Source organism: Manduca sexta, chromosome 15 (assembly GCF_014839805.1).
Source record: "Manduca sexta isolate Smith_Timp_Sample1 chromosome 15, JHU_Msex_v1.0, whole genome shotgun sequence".
Taxonomy (NCBI): Eukaryota; Metazoa; Arthropoda; class Insecta; order Lepidoptera; family Sphingidae; genus Manduca; species Manduca sexta.
In genome coordinates this window covers 10,483,854-10,508,110 of record NC_051129.1, presented here as the reverse complement: position 1 = coordinate 10,508,110, position 24,257 = coordinate 10,483,854, and the positions used below count along the sequence as shown (strand labels likewise).

At 35.3% G+C, this 24,257-nt stretch overlaps 1 protein-coding gene across 9 annotated transcripts in view; it reads left to right on the top strand.

Moving 5' to 3' along the window:
• The window catches only part of LOC115446720 (tyrosine-protein phosphatase Lar), a 401,337-nt gene that overhangs the window by 5,467 nt on the left and 371,613 nt on the right, over window positions 1-24,257 (top strand). For all 9 annotated transcript variants that reach the window (XR_005112401.1, XR_005112397.1, XR_005112400.1 and 6 more), the window contains exon 2: window positions 13,098-13,150. Coding sequence is in view for 4 of the 9 variants with exons in the window: in XM_037438902.1 (XP_037294799.1) it covers window positions 13,130-13,150 (21 nt within the window). In the remaining 5 variants the exon portion in view is untranslated. The remainder of the gene's footprint in view (window positions 1-13,097; window positions 13,151-24,257) is intronic.

Genomic DNA, 24,257 nt, shown 5'->3' with positions numbered 1-24,257 from the left:
TGTCTTTCTTTTTCATTTAATAATATTTTAAAATTTATATAAGGTCGTTTTGAAATTGTGTTACTACAAAATTACAATAATTTACTAAAATTAAATGTCAAATAAAAAGTTTCGAACAAAATAACTATCAGTAAAAAGTACCTTTATACGCCCTAATACTACTACTACTCTATAAGAGAATTTGACGCAGTAACATTACACTTTCAGTCAAAAATACGTCCGTGCCTACGCCATATTTTCACAAAATGATAAAAAAATGTTTTAAGTAAAACCAGGATCATGGATGATTTATGGTACAATGTTAAAGACGAGTATTTCATTTCATTTATTAACGTAGTGTCCAAATGGCTCTGTATGTAACTGACTTCAAATACTAAAATCACTTGGTAGTTGAGCGCCAGTTTTAAAAATAATGTAGCTATGGATTTTCTAACTATTTCTGTAATGCATAATAAAAAGAACTATATTTGACTGCTGACAAGCCTATCAGCATGGCAAATATTTTTTAGACGAACTTTTCTCACAAAATCTCAGACGGAATATTCTGTTTGAATCTCACAAAGTGTGGACTCCATAGCGCCGTTTGCTCCGTCAGACGGACGACTCACTAATCGAGCTGTCGTTGCCCTAAGATAGCAGTAATCTATTTTTAGCCTCTCCCCAATTCTATTAAGGTGCGGTAATTTAATGAGTCGCATTAAAGAGTGAATCTCGTCCATTCTGCCCACAAGTACGTACGAAACCGAGATTTAAGCATTCAAAGGTACGACGCGATGGACGATGTCTGTCGCGATCGATTAGATATTTTTGGGTTGCAGTTGTTCGTGTTTTGTGTTGTACCTCTTACTTAATAAAGTTTTGTATCATTCATCTCGCGTCAGTCGACATTCAAGCGTTTAAATCAAAATATTAACCTTTTCATTACCGTCCTTTGAGAAACTGAATATTGAGTATGACGCTAAATATTTAATTATAGTGTTTAGAGACTAAGAACGAATTAAATCTACCAAAGATGGTGTCTGCGATGTTTAGCAGTATTATATTTTTTTAAATCTACACTGGCTGACCATTATTACGCCTTGTTAACTATATATAGGTATATAGTCAGTAATTGTAAATTCAGGGTTCTGTCTTCAATCGATACTTATAAATGCGAAAGTCATTGTATGTGATACGCTTTTACGCTTGAACTACTGAACAGATTTCTATGAAATTTGCTATGGATATTGTTTGAGACCCTGGGAATGACATATGCTACTTTTTATTCCAAAAATATATGGCGGGACTTCTATCCTGGAAAATTGTTTTCGCTAACGGAACAAATAAATCCTGCATACATCCTACAAATAAATCCTAATGTATACTCACACTAATAGCATACGTAATGTTATAGAGAAACAAATCGTTCTGGGATGTTATTAGAAAAGTGCGGTTTGTTTACATTAGTGTCGATTGGATTATGCACAATCATATATCAGAAAATTTTATGGCTTGTCTTCTGATTCTCGGAATGTAAAATAAGATAAACTAAAGATTTTCCCTCCGTCTTATAAATGTGCATTTGTTTTTGCGTTGCCAGTTGTTACGTGATTTATTAGCTGGATTTGAATTTATTGTCTCCAGTTAGAATTATTGCTAAAACACGCCATTGTGTACAATATTGCTAAACTGAGATATAATGAATTGATATATTACATAAATTGATACTATTAACACCCGAATTCACAAAACAGGCAAGTAGTTACGTATTACATATTCAAATTGCTGGTGGTAGGATATATTTTATTTCCGCCTGGATAGCGACCACCGTACTCAAGGTGTTAAAACCCGTCATAGTGTCTCTTGTTAGTGTGTCGCGTTCCGGGACCAGCCTGCGTATATCCGATATCTACAGGCCGGCATAAATGTGTCAATTGCCGAGGGGTAATCATCTCTCGTCAGTCGACATTCTTTTGGATCCCACTCCACTTACCATCAGGTGCAGTGTGGTCACTTTGCCGAGCATTACGTTTACAAAAAAAGATATTTAAATGCGATCTTTCCCAAATATTTTTCGTATTGAAAGGAGGCACAATTGTGCTGATTCACTAAGACATTACACCGTAAATACATCAGCCAGTTGGGTCGTTTTCACAATCGACAACGGGTATACACCCTTTGAATGGCATTAAAGTCGCGCTTTTATTATACCATTCAATGTTTATCTGTATTGAACTCATCTGAAATGACTTACCACAAATAATGGGTATCTTTTAAAACTAGGTCACGTCTTGGTAACGTACGATTGTAGTTTTGTGACTAATGACATTGCCATGCTCGTTACCATGTTTAGTTGTGTATCTTTACAATATGAGTTTGGGGTTCACACGAGAATTTGCTGACATTTGTTTCTTTGATTTTTATAATTGTCTTGTAATAAAAAATAGTAGAGTCAGGGGGCCTTATTCTGTTTACGGGGGCTAATCCGTATTTTCATAATTACGGGCGTTCTTATCCAAAAGGTTAGCTGTGATAGCTGTGTAGATAAATAGGGACTTTTTTGACTCTTTTTACCCGTATGGCTATAAAAGTTGTCATTTGATTAAAACACCCGTAGTTGCTAAAAGACGGATATGCCCCCGTAAACAGAATATTATATGTTATTTGTGTTAAATAAAAATTATAAATGTGCTGTTTAAATTGTATTTTGTTTAGTTAGTTACTATTTTATTATGATTTACGCGATTGTTTAGATTTTATTCTTGTACTTAATTTTATCAATATCAAAGATACAGAATAAGTTAAAATATAATTTGTTTATAAAAGTAAAATAATTATGTAGATACGAATCGCTGAAGTAACTTTCCTAATAGGATAAAGTCTACGGGAATTTTTCGCGACGAGATTTATGTACTTGATTTGAAAAGTTTGTCCTTATCGGTAACTAGCGTGAGCTACTTTCGTTACTCCTTTTGTAAGAATTTATTCCGATCTATGTACTGACTACTTCACAATAACTGGAAGGTATTTTTGTCCGTCATTATTCAGTTCAGTCGAGAGATATCCGAGTTGTGTAGTTTTTTTTTCGGCTCTCATTAAACAGTTCTCGCCACGTTACGGACTACGTATTGGCCCCCCCGTGGCGCTTGTAAATGCAGATAATATCAACCTCTTATTTACGTATCTAATTAAGTAATTATGCAAATAGGACACGGTTCATAATTAATCTGTCCTCTTGAATTTATGTTTTATAACAAGCAATTTGTTATTGTTGCAGAAAGTAGTCTAATAGTATATATAGATAGACTATAAAAGCATAGTAATCCTTCTATGTTATATCTACGGGTTGAACAGAAACCCTTTAATGGATGTTAATTATTCAGCATTTCGATTAATTAGGATGTTCGTTGGGTAAATATTTTATAGAAATTTTTAACTAGATATCTTCAAAGTTAATAAAATCATTCTCGAAGAATATTAACATATATACAATACATATAAATAAAACTAGGATTATAGACGGACGTTAGGTGGTAACTATTTCCATTTAACTTATTATTGATTTCTATTTGAATATATTTACTGAGACAATAAGTACATTTTTGTGAGAGATGGCCACTCCGAGATTTAGAGTTCTTTTCAAGTATTCTAGCATTTGAATTGACAAAAGCTAATTCGAAAAAATACACTTAATACCACTACGGTCATTATTAGTTTGCATGATACAAACTTGACACAGGAACATTCTAGAAAATTTTCTATTAGTTGTACGACTAATGTGGTCTAGCGTTATCGACGCGAACAGTTTGAAACTACTTCACTAATGTTGTCACGATTGATTTTACCTCGATGTAATGATTTTTATAGCTTTCAACAGTTTCTTGCGGATAACATTAAACAATTCTGCGCAGAGTTTTATAAGACGCATTTTTAGTATTAGTTGTGGATACATTTTATGTCCCGTATTTAGTTAGGGCGTCATCAAATAATTCGCGCGGCAGCAGCGTTGCGTTTTCAGCGCAAGGTAAATCTATATTAAAAGACACCCATTTGACACAATTTAAAGGCCTTAGTCACAAGTAGCGTTGTAACGGTTTTGGACACTAAGGGGACAAGATCAAGTGTATATAGTGCTCGTGAATGGACCGAGGTAGACCGTTCGTTGTGTGCTGTACGCATTTAATTACAGTATCGCAGATTAGTTCTTCTCTGAAGGTTTATTATTTTTCTAATGCGGGACATCACGTGACATCGTTGCGCCCCCAAATCCTGTGGCATTATAATTATAGGTTTAATTACATGGACGACGACCCATGGAATAGCACTAAACCTCTGCTCGTTTATCTATCTAAATAAAAATTGATAAACTATTACGTTATTTCGTTTAACTCACTACGGAGATAAGATTCCGAGAAGTTATTTCGTTGAACCTAATAGAAAGTATTCGTCATAATGATGTATATTACGTAACCCACTTATAACATAAAATGCTCACGAGTATTCAATTTAGCGTCCTCGATTCACGACGTGGCAACGCTTAAATCTAATGTAGTCTGCGTAGACTTGTGCCGTTTCACACATTCCGGTTGCCAGGTACCCGGTTGCGACGTATTATACTATAATATAAAACAGCTGGTGCGTAGTAAAACTCAATACTGTTATACTACGACCGGGTACCCGGTTTGAACTACCCGGTAAAGGAATCGCGTGAGAAGAGTCTTATTCTACATTCACCAGAATAAATTGTATCATATGTAATATATTCCTCGCATATATCAAGTGTTACGTATTTCACCTAAAAGAAACCTTCAAAATGTTGAGATTGTCAAATAAATTTTTCATTACGTCTCTGTAACTTGTAATATTTTTAATAATCTTGCTCGCGTTGGCGACCTTTAATTATTGCTCGTATTTTTTCGCAAATAATTAACAGCGTGCCTATTAAAAGTTTGTAGCAATGCTTGCCGACAGGAGGATAAAATGATGTTGTAAATTATAAAATTACGTTTCAATGTTTGTAGCTCTTATTAAAGCTCTATGTAAGAAAATATTTTTAGAGTGTCCTAGATTTATTGAATGAAATATTGTTTTAGAGATTAAACAAAGATATATTTTTTACATGGAATTTTAAACATCAATCCGCGTTTTTATAATGTTTTTTGTAAGAATTCAAACGCTGTCGTTTACAAGGCCGCGGGACTTTTGTGTGGTAACGTCTGTTCGGGAAATACTCCAACTTCATCTCAGCTTAACTTTTGATCGAGTACACAATTCAGCCTTCGATGTTTTTACCTAATTACGCATGCTTTCCCCACTTTGTGATAACGACTTGAATTATGTTGTTATGGCGGTTTAAAGAATGTATTTCGACGGAAATTCATAAATATTCCAAATGGTAAAAGATATCCTCAGAACAACCCCGTAAATACACCAATCAAAATAAGTAGTATCATATTATACTTATTACGTATGCGTTGCGATTGAACTTTTTTCTGATGGGTCAATTTCCGTGATCGATTAGAGATAAAGATCAAAATCGTTTTTAATTTCGGCTGTTGGGTTTCTTTTAGATATAAAGTTTTATATTCATTTTGATATTTTATAGTAATTGTATGGGGATTTTTAATGTTTTTATATGACATTTCGATAACTTTTTTGTGTCTACTGGTAGTGCTGGTGGTCTCCACTTCGGTGAATTTATTCATACATTACCAATAAAAACTACAAGTAACAAAAGTTTTGCAGAATAAAAAAGAAGAATAATTGTATGATCATCCATGAGGTGGACAGATGACTTCATAAAAGTCGCGGATGCTTTGGATGCGAACAGCTTCCAATAGGACGATCTGGAAATCTTTGGGGGAGGCCCATGTTCATCCTACGGCTAATGATGATGATGATGAATTGTATGATTTATATATTTTTTTGGAAAGACAATATTACTTACTCTTTCACCAGTAACATATTTATTATAACAAAAAGTATTGCACAGCTCAAACATCATTCCAACCTTAATAATTAACAGCTGGAGGGCAACACAGAAAAAATTATATGTCCCGTCTGTAACGGTGTGTAATTTGTACCTGTAATTACATAGTTTTGGGTCGGTGGTGAGTAATCGGGGTGCATGTCCACACGGAACTAATTGGTCCGCTGTATAGATAACTGGCTGCCGATTGTCGTTAATTGGATGTTAGACTGATAGTCTGATGTCAATGGTGCAGCACATTTCTATAATTTTGACAGAGATCCAATGTTATGATTTGGTTTAATGTATTTATTATCAAATTAGGAAGATAATTATATCCTTTTTTCGTGTTTGGTATGAAATAAGAACCGCGAAGATATATAAGTTTTAGTTTGTGGTGTGAGGGGATCAGATTTAACTATATTAACATATGCTCCTGCTGTCATATTGTATGCTTACCTCATTAATTACTTTGTCCAATATTCGTAATATTTAAATCACATATTTCCTGTTCTTGATCATTGTGTTATTAGAAATTGTACATAAACGAATGATGTATCAAAAAGCGGCTTAGACTAAAATATGATCATTATCCTAGAATTCACATTCGACTCTACTTTCTTCCTTTACATTTTCAAGGCTACGTGTTTAAATTCCCCGCCTAGAGTTTATTCTATTTTTAATTTTCGTCTAAGTAAATTTATTCTCTTGAAGTCGGCCAGTACGTCTAGTCAAAGGAGGTTGGACTTTGCGCGGAGCTTCTCTCTGCTCTATATTAAATTCTGCTTGTAGTGGCTTAGGCACTCACCTAGTTAAGCCATCATGGTTGGGCGAAGACAAACGGATGTTTAAATAATAAATTAATTTTATTCATGCAGTTGGCACCGGATAAGTCATAACATTAAAAGTGGGTTTCCCGTGTGAGTAATAGTTTGTTCGCTTTTTCCTTAGATTGATCGTTATTGATACAATTTTTTCAAAACTGCCGATCCTACGGTTCTAAATTACGTTTGTTTTTCAAAGAATAGGACTGGTTCATTTAAAGGGGCATCACCGAAAGCTACAGCTTACAAACATGTTGCTATTTTCCAAGCTTAAGTACAATGCTTGTTACATGAGGTAATATAATTATGATGCGTCTCCACCCCTGGGGAATAGATTGGAGGCTTAGTTGCAGTCACTGACCCATCAATCAGATCCTTGGGTTCGGACTACTGAACGTGGTTTCAACCCCAGCCTAAGTAATTTACATACTGGTTATAATAATGATCATCTGCTGAATGCTGATCGTATGATCAGAATATTGATCTAAATATAAGATAATCATTTTATACATTGTAGATGATACGTATAATTTTAAATGCTCTATCAAAGAAATACTGAATAACTCACCACATTAAACTCAAATAGTCTGCACTATTTTGAATTTTAACTACATTAAAATCATGATAAGACATCATTTGATTTTATGTTTCTGTGAATACCGTTTGCAACTTCTTCAGTTAATAATCATCTAAATTTGTCTAAAACGAATTTGAGGATAACGTTGTTTGTTACACATTTTTTATTTATGTTATTAAAGTATTGTATTTTATTAAATACAAATTATGTAACTGTCTACTCTGTTGTAATAAGATTCATAATTTAAAAAAAAAATGTTGCCTATCTAATTGTTTATGGTTTTCCTAGTAGGTACTTTATTGCTTCACCACTAATTTCCGTGAGTAGTCATTCTGCCATAGCCTGCTGCTATGACAGGATGATCTTTGTTATTTTATTATAACATACTGAATGGCCGATATACAGAGAAACTTGTTGCAAAGGCGATATGGGTTCGTTGTTATGCCCTTAGCCTGACTTCAACTCTTGAGATATCTAACTCGTGCAAAATATGTTAATATACAAAGTTTTTAAAAGCTAGTGTATGTAACCATTTCTTTAAATCTTAAAATCCCTCGCATCGGGAGACCATATGTGATCTCTACTTTTTTTCGGGTTTAAGTTTTGCGATATCAAAAGCTTTGTAGTTCCTGATAAATGTATAATATTTTTGAGTATATATTTATTTCCAGAATTAGCCCATTTGCAAAGCAGCGGAAATGTAGTACATGTATATTAAATACACTCTGGGATTATGGATTTTGCGTTCTTATATTACGTAATATTTGTTTAGGCGTACACATCCTTTCTGGTTTATTCATAGGATGCTAGACGCTGTGGTTATTAGATTTATCTGCATCTCCCTTCCGCGTTTGACTTCCGGTTTCCATGTGTCCTGTGATGGCATGTCACTTCCTCTTGTATCTATTGTTAAAGTTTATATGAGGTTAAATAACAACAACTAGTTTATGTCTTATTAAATTTTAATAAACTTTACAAAAGTTTAAGTACAAGGTGCTCGGGTATTCGACACGCATATTGTTTATTTCGAGTGGGTTATAGAATGCAAATAATATTTTCGCACAATGTATGATAAAATTAACATTATTTTATTTGAATTAGCATTGAATGCGAAATTATATTTAATATTTTTTGGCTACTTCCTTTTGTGTTGGAAACACGTTTTGTTTTTTTTGGTTTTAGATTTATACTTATGTTAGTTTGCTACGTGGTACAGCAGTACCGGTTTACGTTTGGCCTGTTTTTATACTTAAAAATATAAATTATAGTACATAAATTAATTACACATGAAGTCGCTTGCCCTTAAACATTAGCAGTATCACTCTAACATTGAATTGTGAACTACTAAAGTGCTTGCACACTCCTGCTTGGAGGCAAAAATAGAGCGGTGTTCAGGCGAAATCTTGCGATATAAAGGAACTACGGTTAGCCCTAAATGAATGAACAGAATGAGAGTAGGGGAGCCGTATTAATTAATTATGAGATTTACTTTATACTGAGAGTGGCATCTAGGTTAAGATGTAATTTGAAGTTAGTATTTAAGTATATGTTTTTTTACACAAACCACATCGCGTATTTATCCCCGAAGGGGTATGCAGAGGTGTCACCAGGGCACCCATTTTTCGCCATTTGTGGTGCCCGTGATGTGTTAGGGAGCGAGCCTGTCGCCAAATCGCGCACAAATTTTAGACTCCGGGCTGATACTGAGCAGAAAACCCGAAATATCACTTTGCTAGACCCGGGATACGAATCCATGACCTCAGAGCGCTGCCGTACCGCGCATGCAGTACAACTACGTCACCGAGACAGTGAAAGATTATTAAGTGTTGTGAAAATCCAATTCACAAAAGGATAGTCTCTTGTACGACTAATGGCCGTAATCAGTAAACGATCCCAATCGCTGTCTTTCGATCGGTAAGAAAATGGACCAATCAAACTAAACTTTGTTTGACACGGTTATAGCTTACATATAGCTTATTTTTATTGTTTTATATCGGGATTGATCGGTAGATAGCAATATTTTTTTATTTTTAGTAAGAAACATGTGATTCTGTCGTTTATACTCTCGGAAAACCTTTCGTATTAATTTATGGAAAAGGAAATATTTGGATTTTTCGATACTTTATCTCGCAATGTGAAATAGATTAACGAAAGCAGTGACTTATATTAGAATATCGTTCAGATTATTTCATAGATATTGTAAACATTTCAATATTTCACATTGACTTTGACTTGTCTGACCTTGGATATGAAAATCCTTTATTCGCAAATTTATTGTAAAATGTACACAAATCCAAGCCAATACATAAAAATAACACGTAAGTTTATTTGCACAGTCTGGAAGCTGTATTGATTTATAAACACGTATCCAGATACTTCTTGTTAGGTGCCGCTGCTTTAGACAACTGGATCGATCATATTTCCAGGCTTAAGAATTCCATGTATAGTTGCTTGTCAAAAGCCTATATAATATAGATAAGGAAACCATTGAATACAAATAAATAGGCCGATTACGTCATATCATCACTCATACAATAATTTTATTTGCTCCATTAACACGGACCGATCGGTTTCCGAGTGAATTATATCAACGATTCCGGCCGACTGAGCTCTTTCTGAAAACTATCCAATGTTTAATTATAAAGCCAGCACTCATGTAGCGGGAAAATATGATTATAAAGGTGAGCGCACATTGTGCAGTTTAATCTTGGCTCACGTGAAATTATGGCAGAACGCCGCTATTGTGCTCCCTTAGCGTAAAGTTGCCGTGTACAATGCATTTTAACCCAATTATTATGAGAGCTTATTAAACTGGCATTCGTTCCTTGTTGCGGGCCTGTTACGCTTCCACTGTAAATTCGGTGCCACAACTTGTGTTTGCTGGAAAATTATTTGCCCGGTGAGGTATTGTTTTCTATTGTGAAATGATTTTACTGTTATTTGGTAATGAGATTTTTGTGCATGAACATAGTCGACATGCTGCTTTAATTTTCGGTTCTGTTTCTAGTTTGTACAATTGAATATTTTCGTGTAATTTAGTTTATATGATACGTAGATGATATGGCAAATTTTAAGTGTGTTACTTTTAATATAATTATTACATAAATACTTCATATGTTAACAATTAATTTACTACCGTATATCCTAAGTGATTAACGATGTATTTATGGACCGATATTGTATGTACTCTGTATAATAAGTTATTATTTCTACTTATGTGTTATAAATGTTTTGTTTATTTTAAATGCTCTGGTGAACACGGCCGCGGTAACGGGATTTAGTTAATTGTTTTTGATACTGAGGTGTTAATTTCAAGTCGCTTTATTTTGAGAGGTGGCAGTTTATATTTTACAAAATATAATAATAATAATAATAATATCAGCCCTGTATTATATACTTGCCCACTGCTGAGCACGGGCCTCCTCTACTACTGAGAGGGATTAGGCCTTAGTCCACCACGCTGGCCTAGTGCGGATTGGTAGACTTCACACACCTTCGAAATTCCTATAGAGAACTTCTCAGATGTGCAGGTTTCCTCACGATGTTTTCCTTCACCGTTAATAACGGTTATTAACATAATTTACAAAATTTTCTAAATATTTTATATAAAGCAAAAAAACAGACAATACACTAATCTACGGCTAAATCCAGACTTCAACGTCAAAATCATCTTAAAACAGCAAACAAGCAGGAGTAAAACTAAGTCGCTATAGTGAACGTGTCCAGAGAACGTACTTGTTTGTGTAATGTTCGTGATAAGATAATGTCGTCTCATGTCTAGGAGTTACATTTCGCAGTTTTATCTTTTTCATGTTAACAGTGTCATGAACGGTCAGCATCAGCAGAGACTAAACAGTGTGAATAAAGAATGGCTATACCATTTCCTAATCTTTAGACACGTCTGTCAGAAAAAACAAGGCCACATTTTTTATTTTTCTATTTCATGTGATTCTCTATCGGAGATTTTTTTTGTACCTGTTTATTTGTTAGGTATTTATTACCGACCTGTGTCATTATTTCTCAGTTAAATTACGACAACTAGTGACGTGACGACTGCTAACGTTATGATAAGATTACAAAAACAGTAAAAAATAATTACCATTAAAATATTTTAAAGTAATTTGTAAAAACGTATTAAATTGTAATAAAACTTGACATTGGTTTTCATGTTGAATAGACATTATAACTATATACAATACATTGTAGCCAGTGTAACTACTGGACAGTGGACATAATAATACTTAACATCTCTATCTCAGGATGGCGAGCGCAATGGAATACCAACAATACTTTGTGATTCAAGGTGTTGGATGGTGTTTCTGCTGTTTATGGGTGGTCGTATCGCTTACCATCAGAAGAACGGCAAGATCGTCTCGTCATTCAAAGAATTAAAAAAATAAAAACATATATTTGGTAATGTAGCTAGCTCCCTGTAGTTGTTTACTTATTCACTTATGCACAGGATAATTCTGCATGAACGAACATTTACCAATATAGCTCACATTCATCTCCATGATGCTATACCTCTAAGCGAGTTCGGTGCATCATGCTTACTTCGTGCGATAAGAGCGCATCGCTTATCGTTTTTATGACCCTGCACGACGTCAGTTCTTCAAGATATCTGTGATATCAAATATCTACTATTACACGATAAACTGAGGGTTAAAGGATTAGAGAAATCACGGGTCAGTTCAGCTTGACGCCACAATGTTAAAGAAAACTAGCAGCCTGTGTATATCCGGTTCAAACAGGCTAGCATAATTATATAGACTGTCAAGGGGTTATAATCTCTCGTCAATCGACATTTTACTGCAGCCTACCCGATTTACTATAAAGTACAGTGACGTCACATTGTCATGCTCGTGAAAAAGAAATGCTGCCCTGTCTAAATGCTTTTCCACTTAGCAGATGTAATATACGAGGCAATACATACACATTCTTGTTTGTATGTATAGAATCTACATAATAATATATAATTTAGACTATTCTAAACCTAACTATTCCTCGCCAACGACACAAGTTATCAAATATAGGGCACCTAATAACACAAAACGTACCTACTAGATGTTTATTAGTGCCGTGATATTACGCCGGCGTAGTTAATAATTCAAATTGGTTTATACGTCTTAGAAATGTTCCGTATTGAACTACTAAGATAAATAATAACTCATTTTATACCAGTTAATATGTAAAAGAAAAATTCACATACACACTTATTAATATTGAACAACACTTTTTATTAATTTAGTTTTAAATTAAATTTTAAATGGAAGGAAATATGGATTTTATTAATAACAAATAATAAGTATATTGTTTTTCCACATTTTTACATTAGGTGGTTTTCTGTTTTGTTGGAAGGTTTTTAATTCTAAAACACTTATATATTTTGAAATCTATAAGTGCGTTCGACTTGCATTAGTTTTGCTCTACAATTTGATTTCATGTTACACAAATAGAAAAATCTTTTATAGGTACAGTGATCATTGACATATTCCCATTTATCAATAGTTGAAAAATATTTAATCTCCTTTGCTAAATGTAACACTTTTGACTATTTGGCAAACGTGCCAAGTCTGGTAACTTAGTCGATACAGTAAAGTCTAATGTTAACATCAAACTTTCTCATAAAAATAAGTCTGCGGTACCGTGGCCGTCAATTTCTTTAGGTACTGAGGTCATTGCCTTTTATATCGACCACCAATTGCCTGACTGACGTGATTTAATACAGATTGGACTATTTCTTTTCCAGACAATTTAGTTCCAGACCGAGGTTATCCTGAGATGGAAGCCGAACCCACACCCGTAAGTACATAGCAGTAAGTTTTATATGAAGTAATAAAAATAATATATTTTTTTACATCACAACCTAGTTTTCGATGAATTTATATTAGCGCCATCTATTGGCGCCCGCTTGCGACAACTGCTCGAGTTCCCACTGGAAACCGGGAGATAGGGTTCACTTCTGAGATTAAATTGTTTACGGAGAGATGGCGCTGTTTTTAAACATAATTTGTCGCTATGCTGTCAGATGGCGCTCGTTCTACCATAGTGCATTGCAGCCAGTAGAACCTTTTTGATAAAAGCTAGTTCCCATCCTTCCCCAATGGTTCTGTTACGACTCGTTAGATGTCGCTGTTTCGTTATACATTTAGTACGTGCTAAATAATATTTTAGCACAATGTTTAAAGTAAACTTTAAACCTTTAAATACATAACAATTTTTACTGAATACCGATATTTGCCCATAGTAATAAATAATTTTGTCAAGAATACGAAAGTACATGAATGAATTTCTCGCTTAAACTGGGTAATAGGGATATGAGATAGCTTTGTTTTTATTAAAACCAGGCTCTAGTCTATTTCCTGTCTAACGCTGGAGTCCATTACGCGTTAGTAGATTCTCCTTATCCGAATGGTGCATTCCGGTCATGCAGCTCGTTTAATAACACCTGGCTGAAAGCTAGTCCGCGTTATGTTTTTTAAAAATCTCACCCCACTCGCTCTCCCGTACGTAAGCTTAATTTAATGCTAGATATGGACAGCGAACGGTACATTTCGCGCGCAATTTCCCGACGCGCTCGCTACGTGTTACATAAAGGACGAATTAACACATTCTGGCACGGGTTTTCGTTTTTAATATTAGAAAAAATATATACTGCATATTGAGCGGTTCACCTCGGCGAACGTTCATTGTCAGCCGGCCATATAATCGATTTTATAGAAGGCCTATCACCCTCGATATTGTTCCATATAGGTTCATTAATAAACTATATCCGGTTGCCGCATCACACAACACAATAGCCGCAGACTGTTTTCGAATTGTTCGTGTGCGAAATTTATAGCGGTTAGATTCTGAATATTTCGTTTCAATATACCGCTACTGTGAGCCGCTGTTTCAACTAACGAAAACAGACGTCATATTGAAAGTGGATATTAAGGGTTATTGTTTCACGTGGTCACTCGTGATCTCTGTAACGGTTCACTTCTCACTTTAAACGTGGAGTACGTCGACATTTTCGAAATATTTATTGGTAATGGGTAGAAATTTGGTTGAGAATTATTTATCATAAACTATGTAAAAGCATTCGAACTACATTTTTTTGTGTAGCAATCTCTACAACTTGTTGATAAATTTAAATCAATGCATAAAGTTTAACATCATGTTTCCATTTTAGTACACGTTTTATGTAGTGTGACTTCGTATGAGAATATAGTTATTTTCTTATAACATGATCATTTGAAGCGGAATGTGCGGCTACTAAACGAGTAACTTACTGGCTAATGGCGGTTCATCCGAGCTTATCATCGTATTTCTCTAGAAAAATATCAAAAATATCCCGAGAGCGCCACAAGAAGATAACTCTACGGGAAAGGGGCTGCGTCTTGCAACCACAAATTACTATGATTTAATATTGCTTAGTTATCTGCGGGCTGGTAATTTGTTAGCGCGCCTCTCTCGGCCCCGCGTTGGGCGCCATTGTTGCTCCGACGCCTTTTGTTCATCGCCTTCTACTCGCGATACGATCTTGAGTTATTATGATTAGGATTCTTTGCCAAGTGACGCGGACTCGCTAATTCCTCCATTATCGTTTTAGTTTTAGTCACTCGTGAGGGTTTTATAACAGTTTTTGTTATTTCTCCTTTCATGTCGCTTTTAATAAATTGCAGTCGGTTCTTTCCTTGTTTTTGTTCGGATATGATGCTCGTCTTTAAATAAGAGGTTGATAAATGCATACCACTTTTTAGCTTTAGCAGCGATTTTAGTAGCAATTAAATACCAAGGAACTTAATTTTTTCTTGGCTTTTTGCAAAGAGAACCCATTTTATCTCCTAGAATCGCACTCTGAATACTTTGACTTTTAAAAAATACTTCTCCGTTATTTTGTGTAATGCATATGCTGTGTACACTATTTCAATCTCAGCAATTGATGTCCCAGTGTGGCGAAGCTACGTCCGAATTGTTTATGTAACATTAGCGTAGGGTAGTACAGCATAATACAATCATAACATGTGACGGCAGTAGATTAATAAACGTCGTTTTAGCTCGTAAAGCCAGTGGAGTTAATATATCAACGGTCACGTCACAGCACGCCACAGTCGGACTTTCATTTCATATAGTGCTCTCAAACGTATCGGCCAACGTGTGGCGTTTTCAATTAGTGAAAACATTCGATTGTCATTGCGTTTATAGTGTAATTGCCGGTTTGTTATCCATCCATCTTGACCAGCGTAATGGGTGGCCATCAGGGAAATGAATTGGCCCCGTCGTCTGCCCGAACGGAATGGGAGCGTGGTGCAAGTGTTGTGCCCGCGAAATCGCTTTGCATTTTCGTGCCTAAGGTACTACTACTACTGAATCCGATAGTTGTTTCAACCTTCATCTACTTGGAGAATCGACTGTCGTACATACTTACCCACACTATAACTCAGACGATCAATTGTATGGCGGAGTGGTATAAAGTATACAAATCGGCATGAAACATACACAAACCGAGTGGCTAAATGAAACCAATACATGATGAAATATTCCCAGTTTCCCGTATCGCGTACAGGATTCACGGTGCGCGCGGCGCTTTCATCAGATGTAGCACTATTTGCGGTGGTGATAGCGTGAAAATCGTAAATATCAGCGCTTTATTATTTATTTTATTTTTATTTTTATTATACACCACCATTGCTGCGATTACATATTGCCAGGTTAGAATTAATTTTGCGATAGTGAACGCTTTTCGTGGAATTTACACGTATTAATTCCAAATTATTATGTTGTGATGCCACACATTATGATTATTACCAGCTGAATAATTACAAATTGTATTAAAGTTTTGCAAGGTTCGGTAAACTAAGCGCCTTGTATATTTATTGTCCGCGAAGCTCCAGCCAATTGCATTTTTCCAAATGCGCAGTGGGTATATGGCAGTGTGCGTGCCACACCCCATTCATTAGGTGCTGAGTGTTTCCGTGCATTTGTCAGCCGACGCACACACCAGAGACAATGCGACTTGACGCCAAAGTTTCGTTCATTAGGATAGTAATTGTGAAAAAACAATGGACCTGATGTTGGCTATTTATTACAAGTTACAATAAACTTAGTTTATTGTTGCGGATCACACAGACCAAGATCTAGAACTTTTATTTAAGGGCCTAAAAATACGGTAAAATTTTACAACTTGTTGCAATGAAAAATATGAACGGCTTAAAACTTAACAATGTATTTATTTATCTATAAATAAGCCTGCCTAACGGGTTATTAACCCTGTAATCGTTCGAGCATTCGAATATACGTATAACGCTACTGGTCTAATATACCTGCGAAGATTATGCCGAATCGTCCGATTTCAAATAGGCACGACCGCACACCTGAGTCTGGGCTAGGATTACTGCTGGACGCGGCCAAAAGATGCGCCGCTGCTGATTAAGTGTTGGGTATTAGTGTAAACGGAACTCTGGCATTAGCGGGTTGAAACTTCATTTGGTGTCAGTTAAACGGATTGCTGTTGAATGTTGTAAACATTGCTCGTAAAAGGTTCAGTAGTGGTGAATGAGAAGGTATTGTAAAGGGTTAACTCGCAGAATATCAATAAGCTAGTTACAACAAATTGATATTCTGTACGGTTATAGGATACTTCGTGTTCTGGTCGAAGAATTTTAAACTAGTAATGCCGAAGATCAGTGGCAAACAGCTATTCTTGATTCAAAACACAAATAAATAAATTGTGAAGTAAAAGAACATATTTTTATACTTCATTTGTTAAAGATTCTTTGGACAGAAAGCTAACTATAAACCGTATTTCGCTTGACATAAAGCTTAAATCATAAACAGTTCCATTCGCGATACCGTTAAGCTTCACAGCGTTTAATTTAACAGGCGATGACATTCATTAAAGTGGGTAACTCGGGTAATGATAGAAGTGTTTGAGCGAATAACGCGTCGGTAAGACGTTTACGATTGCGTGCAGTGGTGTCGTTCGCGGATTTACTTCGCCGCATACTAGGCTGAATATTGAGTATTAAATTATCTATCTATCTGAACAATCTTGGCGAATGCAATTATGTGGTGAGCTAAATGAGATGGCGATGGGTGTATATCCGAATTAAACATCTAGCATGTTTTGACCAACTTTAATATTATACCAATTATTTATGACAAATTCATATCTCATGACCTTTACTACTTTTATATAAAAACCGTAAGGTCTTTGACAGAGTACAGATGCACATTTTACACACATACTAGGTTACTGTAGAAGGCGACACTTCTTTTTGATTTTGCCATATGACTATAGGTAATGCTTTCAAAGGAAACTGGAAACATACTAGGAATCCGGTCTCTCTTTGCCAAGAACTGTGTTGAACAAAAAAAGCGTCGACAAAGGGTCTGATTTATAATTTTTGTGGGCATTACAGGTTGCAATAAGAATATAGGTTTCAGACATCATGTTTACTTTAGACACAATATCTTGTTTCGGTCATATTATCATAGTTAATTAAAACTGATTTAGTAAAGAAAATATTTTGTTAAATTCCTAAGAGGGTGAACCAGCAGATGCATCACCTGATTTTAATTGCGTTATCTAGTACCCATAAATCTACAATTACAAAAGTATAATGGATGCGTTATGGGCTTAACAAAAAATGAAATAACGATTAGAGAAGTACAGATGTTTATTTTGCCTTTCGGATATCTCGCTTATACAAAACGCAAAGCTATCACGTCATGCCAGTTTTCTGCGAGTAGTCTTACTCCGGTCGACCCGGCACATTCATATTGTGTACAAATACGTGTACTGTACTCTACCATGATATTTTAAACGAGAGGTGCTATGAACGCACCCGTTTAGTCTGATTTGTGGAGAGTTCACCACGTGCGTGGCGCGTGTCGGTTGTGGCGCGATGTGTCGTCGGCTGGTGGATATATTTAGTAGAATTGGCTTCATTCATTTGGTGCTCGGCAACCCGCCCGCGCCCGCCGAAGCCCGTCGGAATACCATTTGCGCCGCTAATGGTGCCGCCAATTTAATTGCCATTCGCTTAATTGCTCTGTAAAATCTTAATACGACTGTAACCACAGCATTGCATGTGAACTCAGCAGTGTAAGTAACGACCCTTGTGTTTTTTGTCCTTGTGTTTTAATTCATTAACTTAAATTAAATCACAATGCTGGTATTGTTCACAAACGCAGTCTTGAAACATTGTTAATGCGATTTCGTGTGGACTAGTTATTATACGAATTACTGAATACGATTGCTTTGTCATACATACTTGCTTTATTTTCATTAGGTATGTACCATATAGCACGTACAATTTTATAATAAAATCTAGATTAGGAGATGTCAGGCTAATGAATTAATTGTACACAAATGTTCATTTTAATGTATGCTTTGTAAACGTAGTGCCTATTAGCCGCTGTTTTAAGCTTTATGAAAATAATATTCTCAGTGAACAATATTTTTTGCCCTCCGCTTCCGCTAACGTGGGGCCGTTTATTATGTGGACAGAGCTTAGCTCGCCGGTAATTCATATTCATTTCAACTAGGAAAGCGGCAAATGGAAGTATTCATTGTCCAATTATCTCACACTTGCGTGGCGACGTGGCGCGGCGGCCGGCTCGTGAGATGTAAGGGTCAACTCTCATTTGATATTCCACGTCCACCCCCCCATAATGGAATAACGTTGCGAGCCGACATCCGATTCGATCGGTCCACCTTTCTATATATATTTTATTTCCGTAAATTGTCGGGAATGATGGTCGGTGACCCTTGTCAGCCTACTAAAAGTGTGTCGGATGGTCTTCATTTGTATCGGCGGAATCACGGTGTTCATTTTTTTTGTACAGGTTTGCTCCTTAGCGGATCATCCGTTATTCGGTATTCAATGCGGTTTCAACTGGGAAACGGGTTAATTAGGGTCATATTTCGTTATTGACAATAGTGCTGCCAGTTAATCTCGTTCATTTGTTATTGGTTAAGTTAGTTAATTGCAGGAATTATGGGTGATTAATCTATAATAATAAAATCTATAAATGCAAGGCAAGGCGACCCATTATCGCCGAAAATATTTATAGCAGTACTAGAAATAGTCCTAAGTAAACTAGATTGGAAAGACTATGGTCTAAAAATAAAAGGGAAACACCTAAACCATCTAAGATTTGCAGATGACATAGTCCTTCTATCCGAAACCAGTGATAAGCTACAACAAATGATGAAATCTCTCAACACAGCCAGCCAGCAAGTAGGCCTAGAAATAAACTTATCGAAAACAAAAATAATGACAAATAGCTTCAGAAACAACATCACCATAGAAAACGAATCGATAGAGTACGTTGATCAATATGTCTACCTGGGGAAGCAGATCGGATTAGATAACAGCAATAACGAACTCGAGGTCCAGAGGAGAACAAGAAATGCCTGGAATAAGTTCTGGAATTATAAGGAAATCATGAAGAGTAACATGTCAGTACAGCTTAAAAGGAAAATCATGGACTCCTGCATCATTCCATGCCTAACATACGCCTGCCAAACATGGAAATTTACTAAAAAAATAAAGAACAGGGTAGTGACTTGTCAGCGAGGCATGGAGCGCAGTATGCTAAAAATCAAAAATCTCAAAAGGTCAGACACTCAAAAATAAGAAACGTCACCAAAACAATAGATGCGGTGAGTTATGCCCAAAAGCTAAAGTTCAGGTGGGCTGGCCATGTAGCGAGATTGAACGACAACAGGTGGACATACGAGACTACTACATGGAAGGGCCCCGTTGGCAAACGACGAGTAGGCAGGCAATACACACGATGGGAAGACGATATAAAAAAGATCGCTGGAACACGTTGGATAGAAGTCGCAAAAATAGAGACAAATGGAAAACTTTGGAGGAGGCCTTCACCTGAGGGGGGTCCATGTAAAACCAAGAAACAAACATAATATGTAGTTACTTATTTATTTTTTAATTATTGCATGGAATAAAAGGCTTTTTTATTTTTATTTTTATTTTATTTTATTTTATTTTATTTAATCTATAAATATTCTCACATTGGATTTAAACCAGCTGCCTGCGTGCCTATATTTTACATAAAGCTGGCAGTACATCGATTGACAAACGTTTGTTATGATACGGGTCGTTGTGCGGTGTTTAGTGTTTAGTACGTGATGTCCGACCCGGTCGGGTAATTAACGTTAAAGGCTGTACAAATAGTGAAATCATATATAGTTTTCTTCTTGTTTTATCAGCTCATTCATTCACAAATACTCGGGATGTTGATATAGATGAATGGATTAATGTATGCAATTCGATTCTCTATTCTACAATCTACCCTATACCTGTTATTAGTTTCAATAAACTGCTTTACGTTTATGTGTAAAATGAATAATAATAAAACCTACGGAATCTTTGAGTTACTTACTACAATTATAATCACGTTTAGTGATGAATAGTGTGGAATCAGTTAGTGGAAAGCGCATACTATCGAAATAAAATTAAGTTTCGGATTATGGTCGGATTATTGGACTAAGTATATATGATTTTCTCCCCATGTTTCGAAAACTTTGCAGCCTTCATGGTCACGGGGCAGACTCAGTCATAGTTGTATTTCGATGTGTAACATACGCGTAAACGTAAGAAATACAGAACACACTAATATACTTTATGAATATTCCTTTCGCTAATAATAATTCTTCGCCTAAAGCTTATTAACAGCCCAAAAAAATTTCAAAATCACCCAGACCTTTGAATTGCGAAAGAAGATAAAAGAAAAGCCTGAGAGCTAATAAAATTATTAAGCTAAGCCCCATATTGTTTCACAAATTATTGAATTATTTTCCTTTAACATATATAGTTAACCGCGCAAACAACAGTAACAACATTTTGTAATGTTATATTGTTTTACAAATTCATCGATGCGTTCTCCATTCAGTTCACAGTTAGTTAAACAGCACAGTTTGTTAAACTTAATAACAACGTTAACGTGAGTTAACTTTTCATAACGGAACCAGTTACAGATTTAACGCGGGCGCACCGTCCTATCTGTTTGATTTACACGACGAATAATAACATGAAATATAGTAATGGACACAAAATGGATATAAACAATGATGATGAACATGCGACCGCCCGTCATTTTCGGCTGTTGACAATAATTTATATAAATTTTTTAAACCGTGTCAAAAAAAAAAGTTAGTTTGCGTGAGTGTTTTTGAGAGTAATAATTGTCATGGAAGTGGAATTCTTCGTTTAGGGTAAGTATTTCTTTATGCTATTGTATGTAAATTGATCATTTGTTCTACCATTCCGTTGCATTGGCGATCAGTCAACATAGGCTAAACAATTATTCTTTTACGGATTTAAAAAATGATCTTAAATCAATACATATAAGGTTGAAGATTAATGTTAATAATTATAATGATAATAAATAACTAGAGTCTGGTAAATTATTGTAATTTCTCATGTGTATTTGAAATGAGTGACACAAGTTTCTTAGCGCGCGACTTGGGTTGTAGCCTATATTGTTACAGATATCTTAATAAATAAATTATGTTTATCAATATTATTACTTGAAATCTATTTGTCATCGCGAGTAACATTAAAAAATATTACACGCCATACTTTATGTTAATTAAGATACGATAAGATAATCAGATATAACTCGCGTAATTTTCCTTAAACCTGAAACTATATGCCGCATTTAGCAACCATACCGGGCGAATTCGCGGTACAAACGTAGCGAGCTCATAAAATTGGCCGAACGCCACGTTGAAAGCCTGGTGAGTTCACTGAGGAATTTTTATGGGACAAATTATAAAGTGCTATAAATCAGTTTAACACCACCGAATGGGCGGACATAGACTTAAAAAAAATAGTTCGTTCTCGCGCAAAAGGACCGTCTTTTTGGATTTTATCCACATCTATCTGTTCTCTTTGGTTTAACATTCTCAATGATGTTCTGAGTTTTAGATTTAATTAAAAACCATTATCGATAAATGGATCAGAAACGCTTTAGTTATGTATTTGCCTACAGCACGTATACTGCGATATGACAGGGCTGTTATCACTACGTCACGTATAACAACGCGATGCGACAGCTCGTTGTTTGTGATTGTGATTTTCGGAAGTCCAAACAACCCTTTCCCCTGTCTTTAGAAAACAGTAAACGTTAAAAAAATGCTCCTTAATATGTTTTAACATGAAAACTTACTTATCTCTCATCTTACTTATAAATACGAAAGTTTGTGAAAATGTTTTATTGTTCAGATGTCAGATGATTGTTTTATTTTTTAAAAGTAAACGCAAAAAAACGAACGGTTTTAGAAGTATTTTGGCACTCGGATGGAGTGCGAGCTATACTAACACATAGGATATATTTTATCCCACTAATTTGATGTCTTAGGCAATAAAAGAATATTTAATCAGATTTTTAAATAGATAGAACATGACGATGATGACAGTGTTTTAGGAACTTTTGTAATGTATATGTATATAATGTATTTGTAATAACACTTCCCTACAATATGGTTGAGGAGGCCGATGGCTGGCACATGCGTCATACTCGTGAACGGGTGCTGCTTGTGTGGACTGTTCTGCCCATTTCGCTTACATTTCTAATTTCTAATTGCTAGAGGTACTGGGAGGAAAGAATTATAAGGATAATAGAGAAATTTCATGATTCCTGAGAGGGTTGTGCAGTCATATAAAAAATTAAATTAATTTATTCCTTATTTCACGAGCCTATAAATGAACTGCTCTAAACTTTTATTGTGTTTTTTTTTCTTCTTACTTTATCATGTACTGTAGTCTTTACCCTACACTGATTGAAAAGAGCAACACCAGAGTTTCTTGCCCGTTCTTCTCTGGTGAAAACTGCTTTCCGAACTGGTGGTAGAGTTAATATTTACGGAATCTAAATAATGTATAACATTTTACAGATTCAAATAAATCATTTCATTTCATTTCAATGGTAAAAGAATTTTTGCTCGTGTGAAGCCGCGAGCAGGCACCTAGTAAGGAACTAATTGATTATGTTTAAACTTGCTTTTAAACACTTAGCAATCTGGAGTACTTATATCTAATATTCATGTAGGATCTGAAATGTCCATTAAATATATGTTCGAATTAAATTATGGCCAGAGGTCCAGCGAGTCTGGGAATAAATAACGTCTGGCGTACGAGACGTGTGGAGTGCCCTCGGGCTCTTAAATCTAAGGGTCTACTCATACTAACCAGTTGTGGTTGACTTTACGCTCACAATTTTCTAATGTCTTTTAGTTCTCATAATATAATATTAAAATAATATAATTAATGTTTAAAATACTATATTTTCTGGCCTATGCATATATCAATTAAGTATATAACATTGTCCATGTATTTAAACGAGGGATGTCAGGTCAAATTCCAACAAATATATTGTGTAGTGTAATTAGAATTTTAAAATATTATCTTCCATCACATAAATCATACTGCAAACAGTGTACAAACATGAGCGGCGTTGACACTAGAGCAATTAATTTCGAAAAACAGTTTCCTATCATTAACATTACATGCTTTGTAATAACACAACACTATGTCATTTATAAACGTTAAAATATTGCTTTTTGTGTTGGTGACCTGATATTTTTTGCTTAATTCCATATGTTATTTATAATTAGTGTATCATTCAGTTGATAGGAAGCAGTGGAATAGGTGAAATTTTCCAAAAGGGAACCCAACACTATATATAGAACTAATATGCATAAATGCGGTCTGTTAATTGTTCTAATGATAATTAGATTCAACATAAGCTCTGAAATGAAGATGGTTATATGGACTCTTCGCAACTGATAGGAAGTCGTTAGAAATTTCTTAATATGTGGTTCGCCTATTTGAATTCGTGGTACTTGACTGTGAAAAGGATGAGGGCCTTGGGTTCCATTATTAAGTTTAAA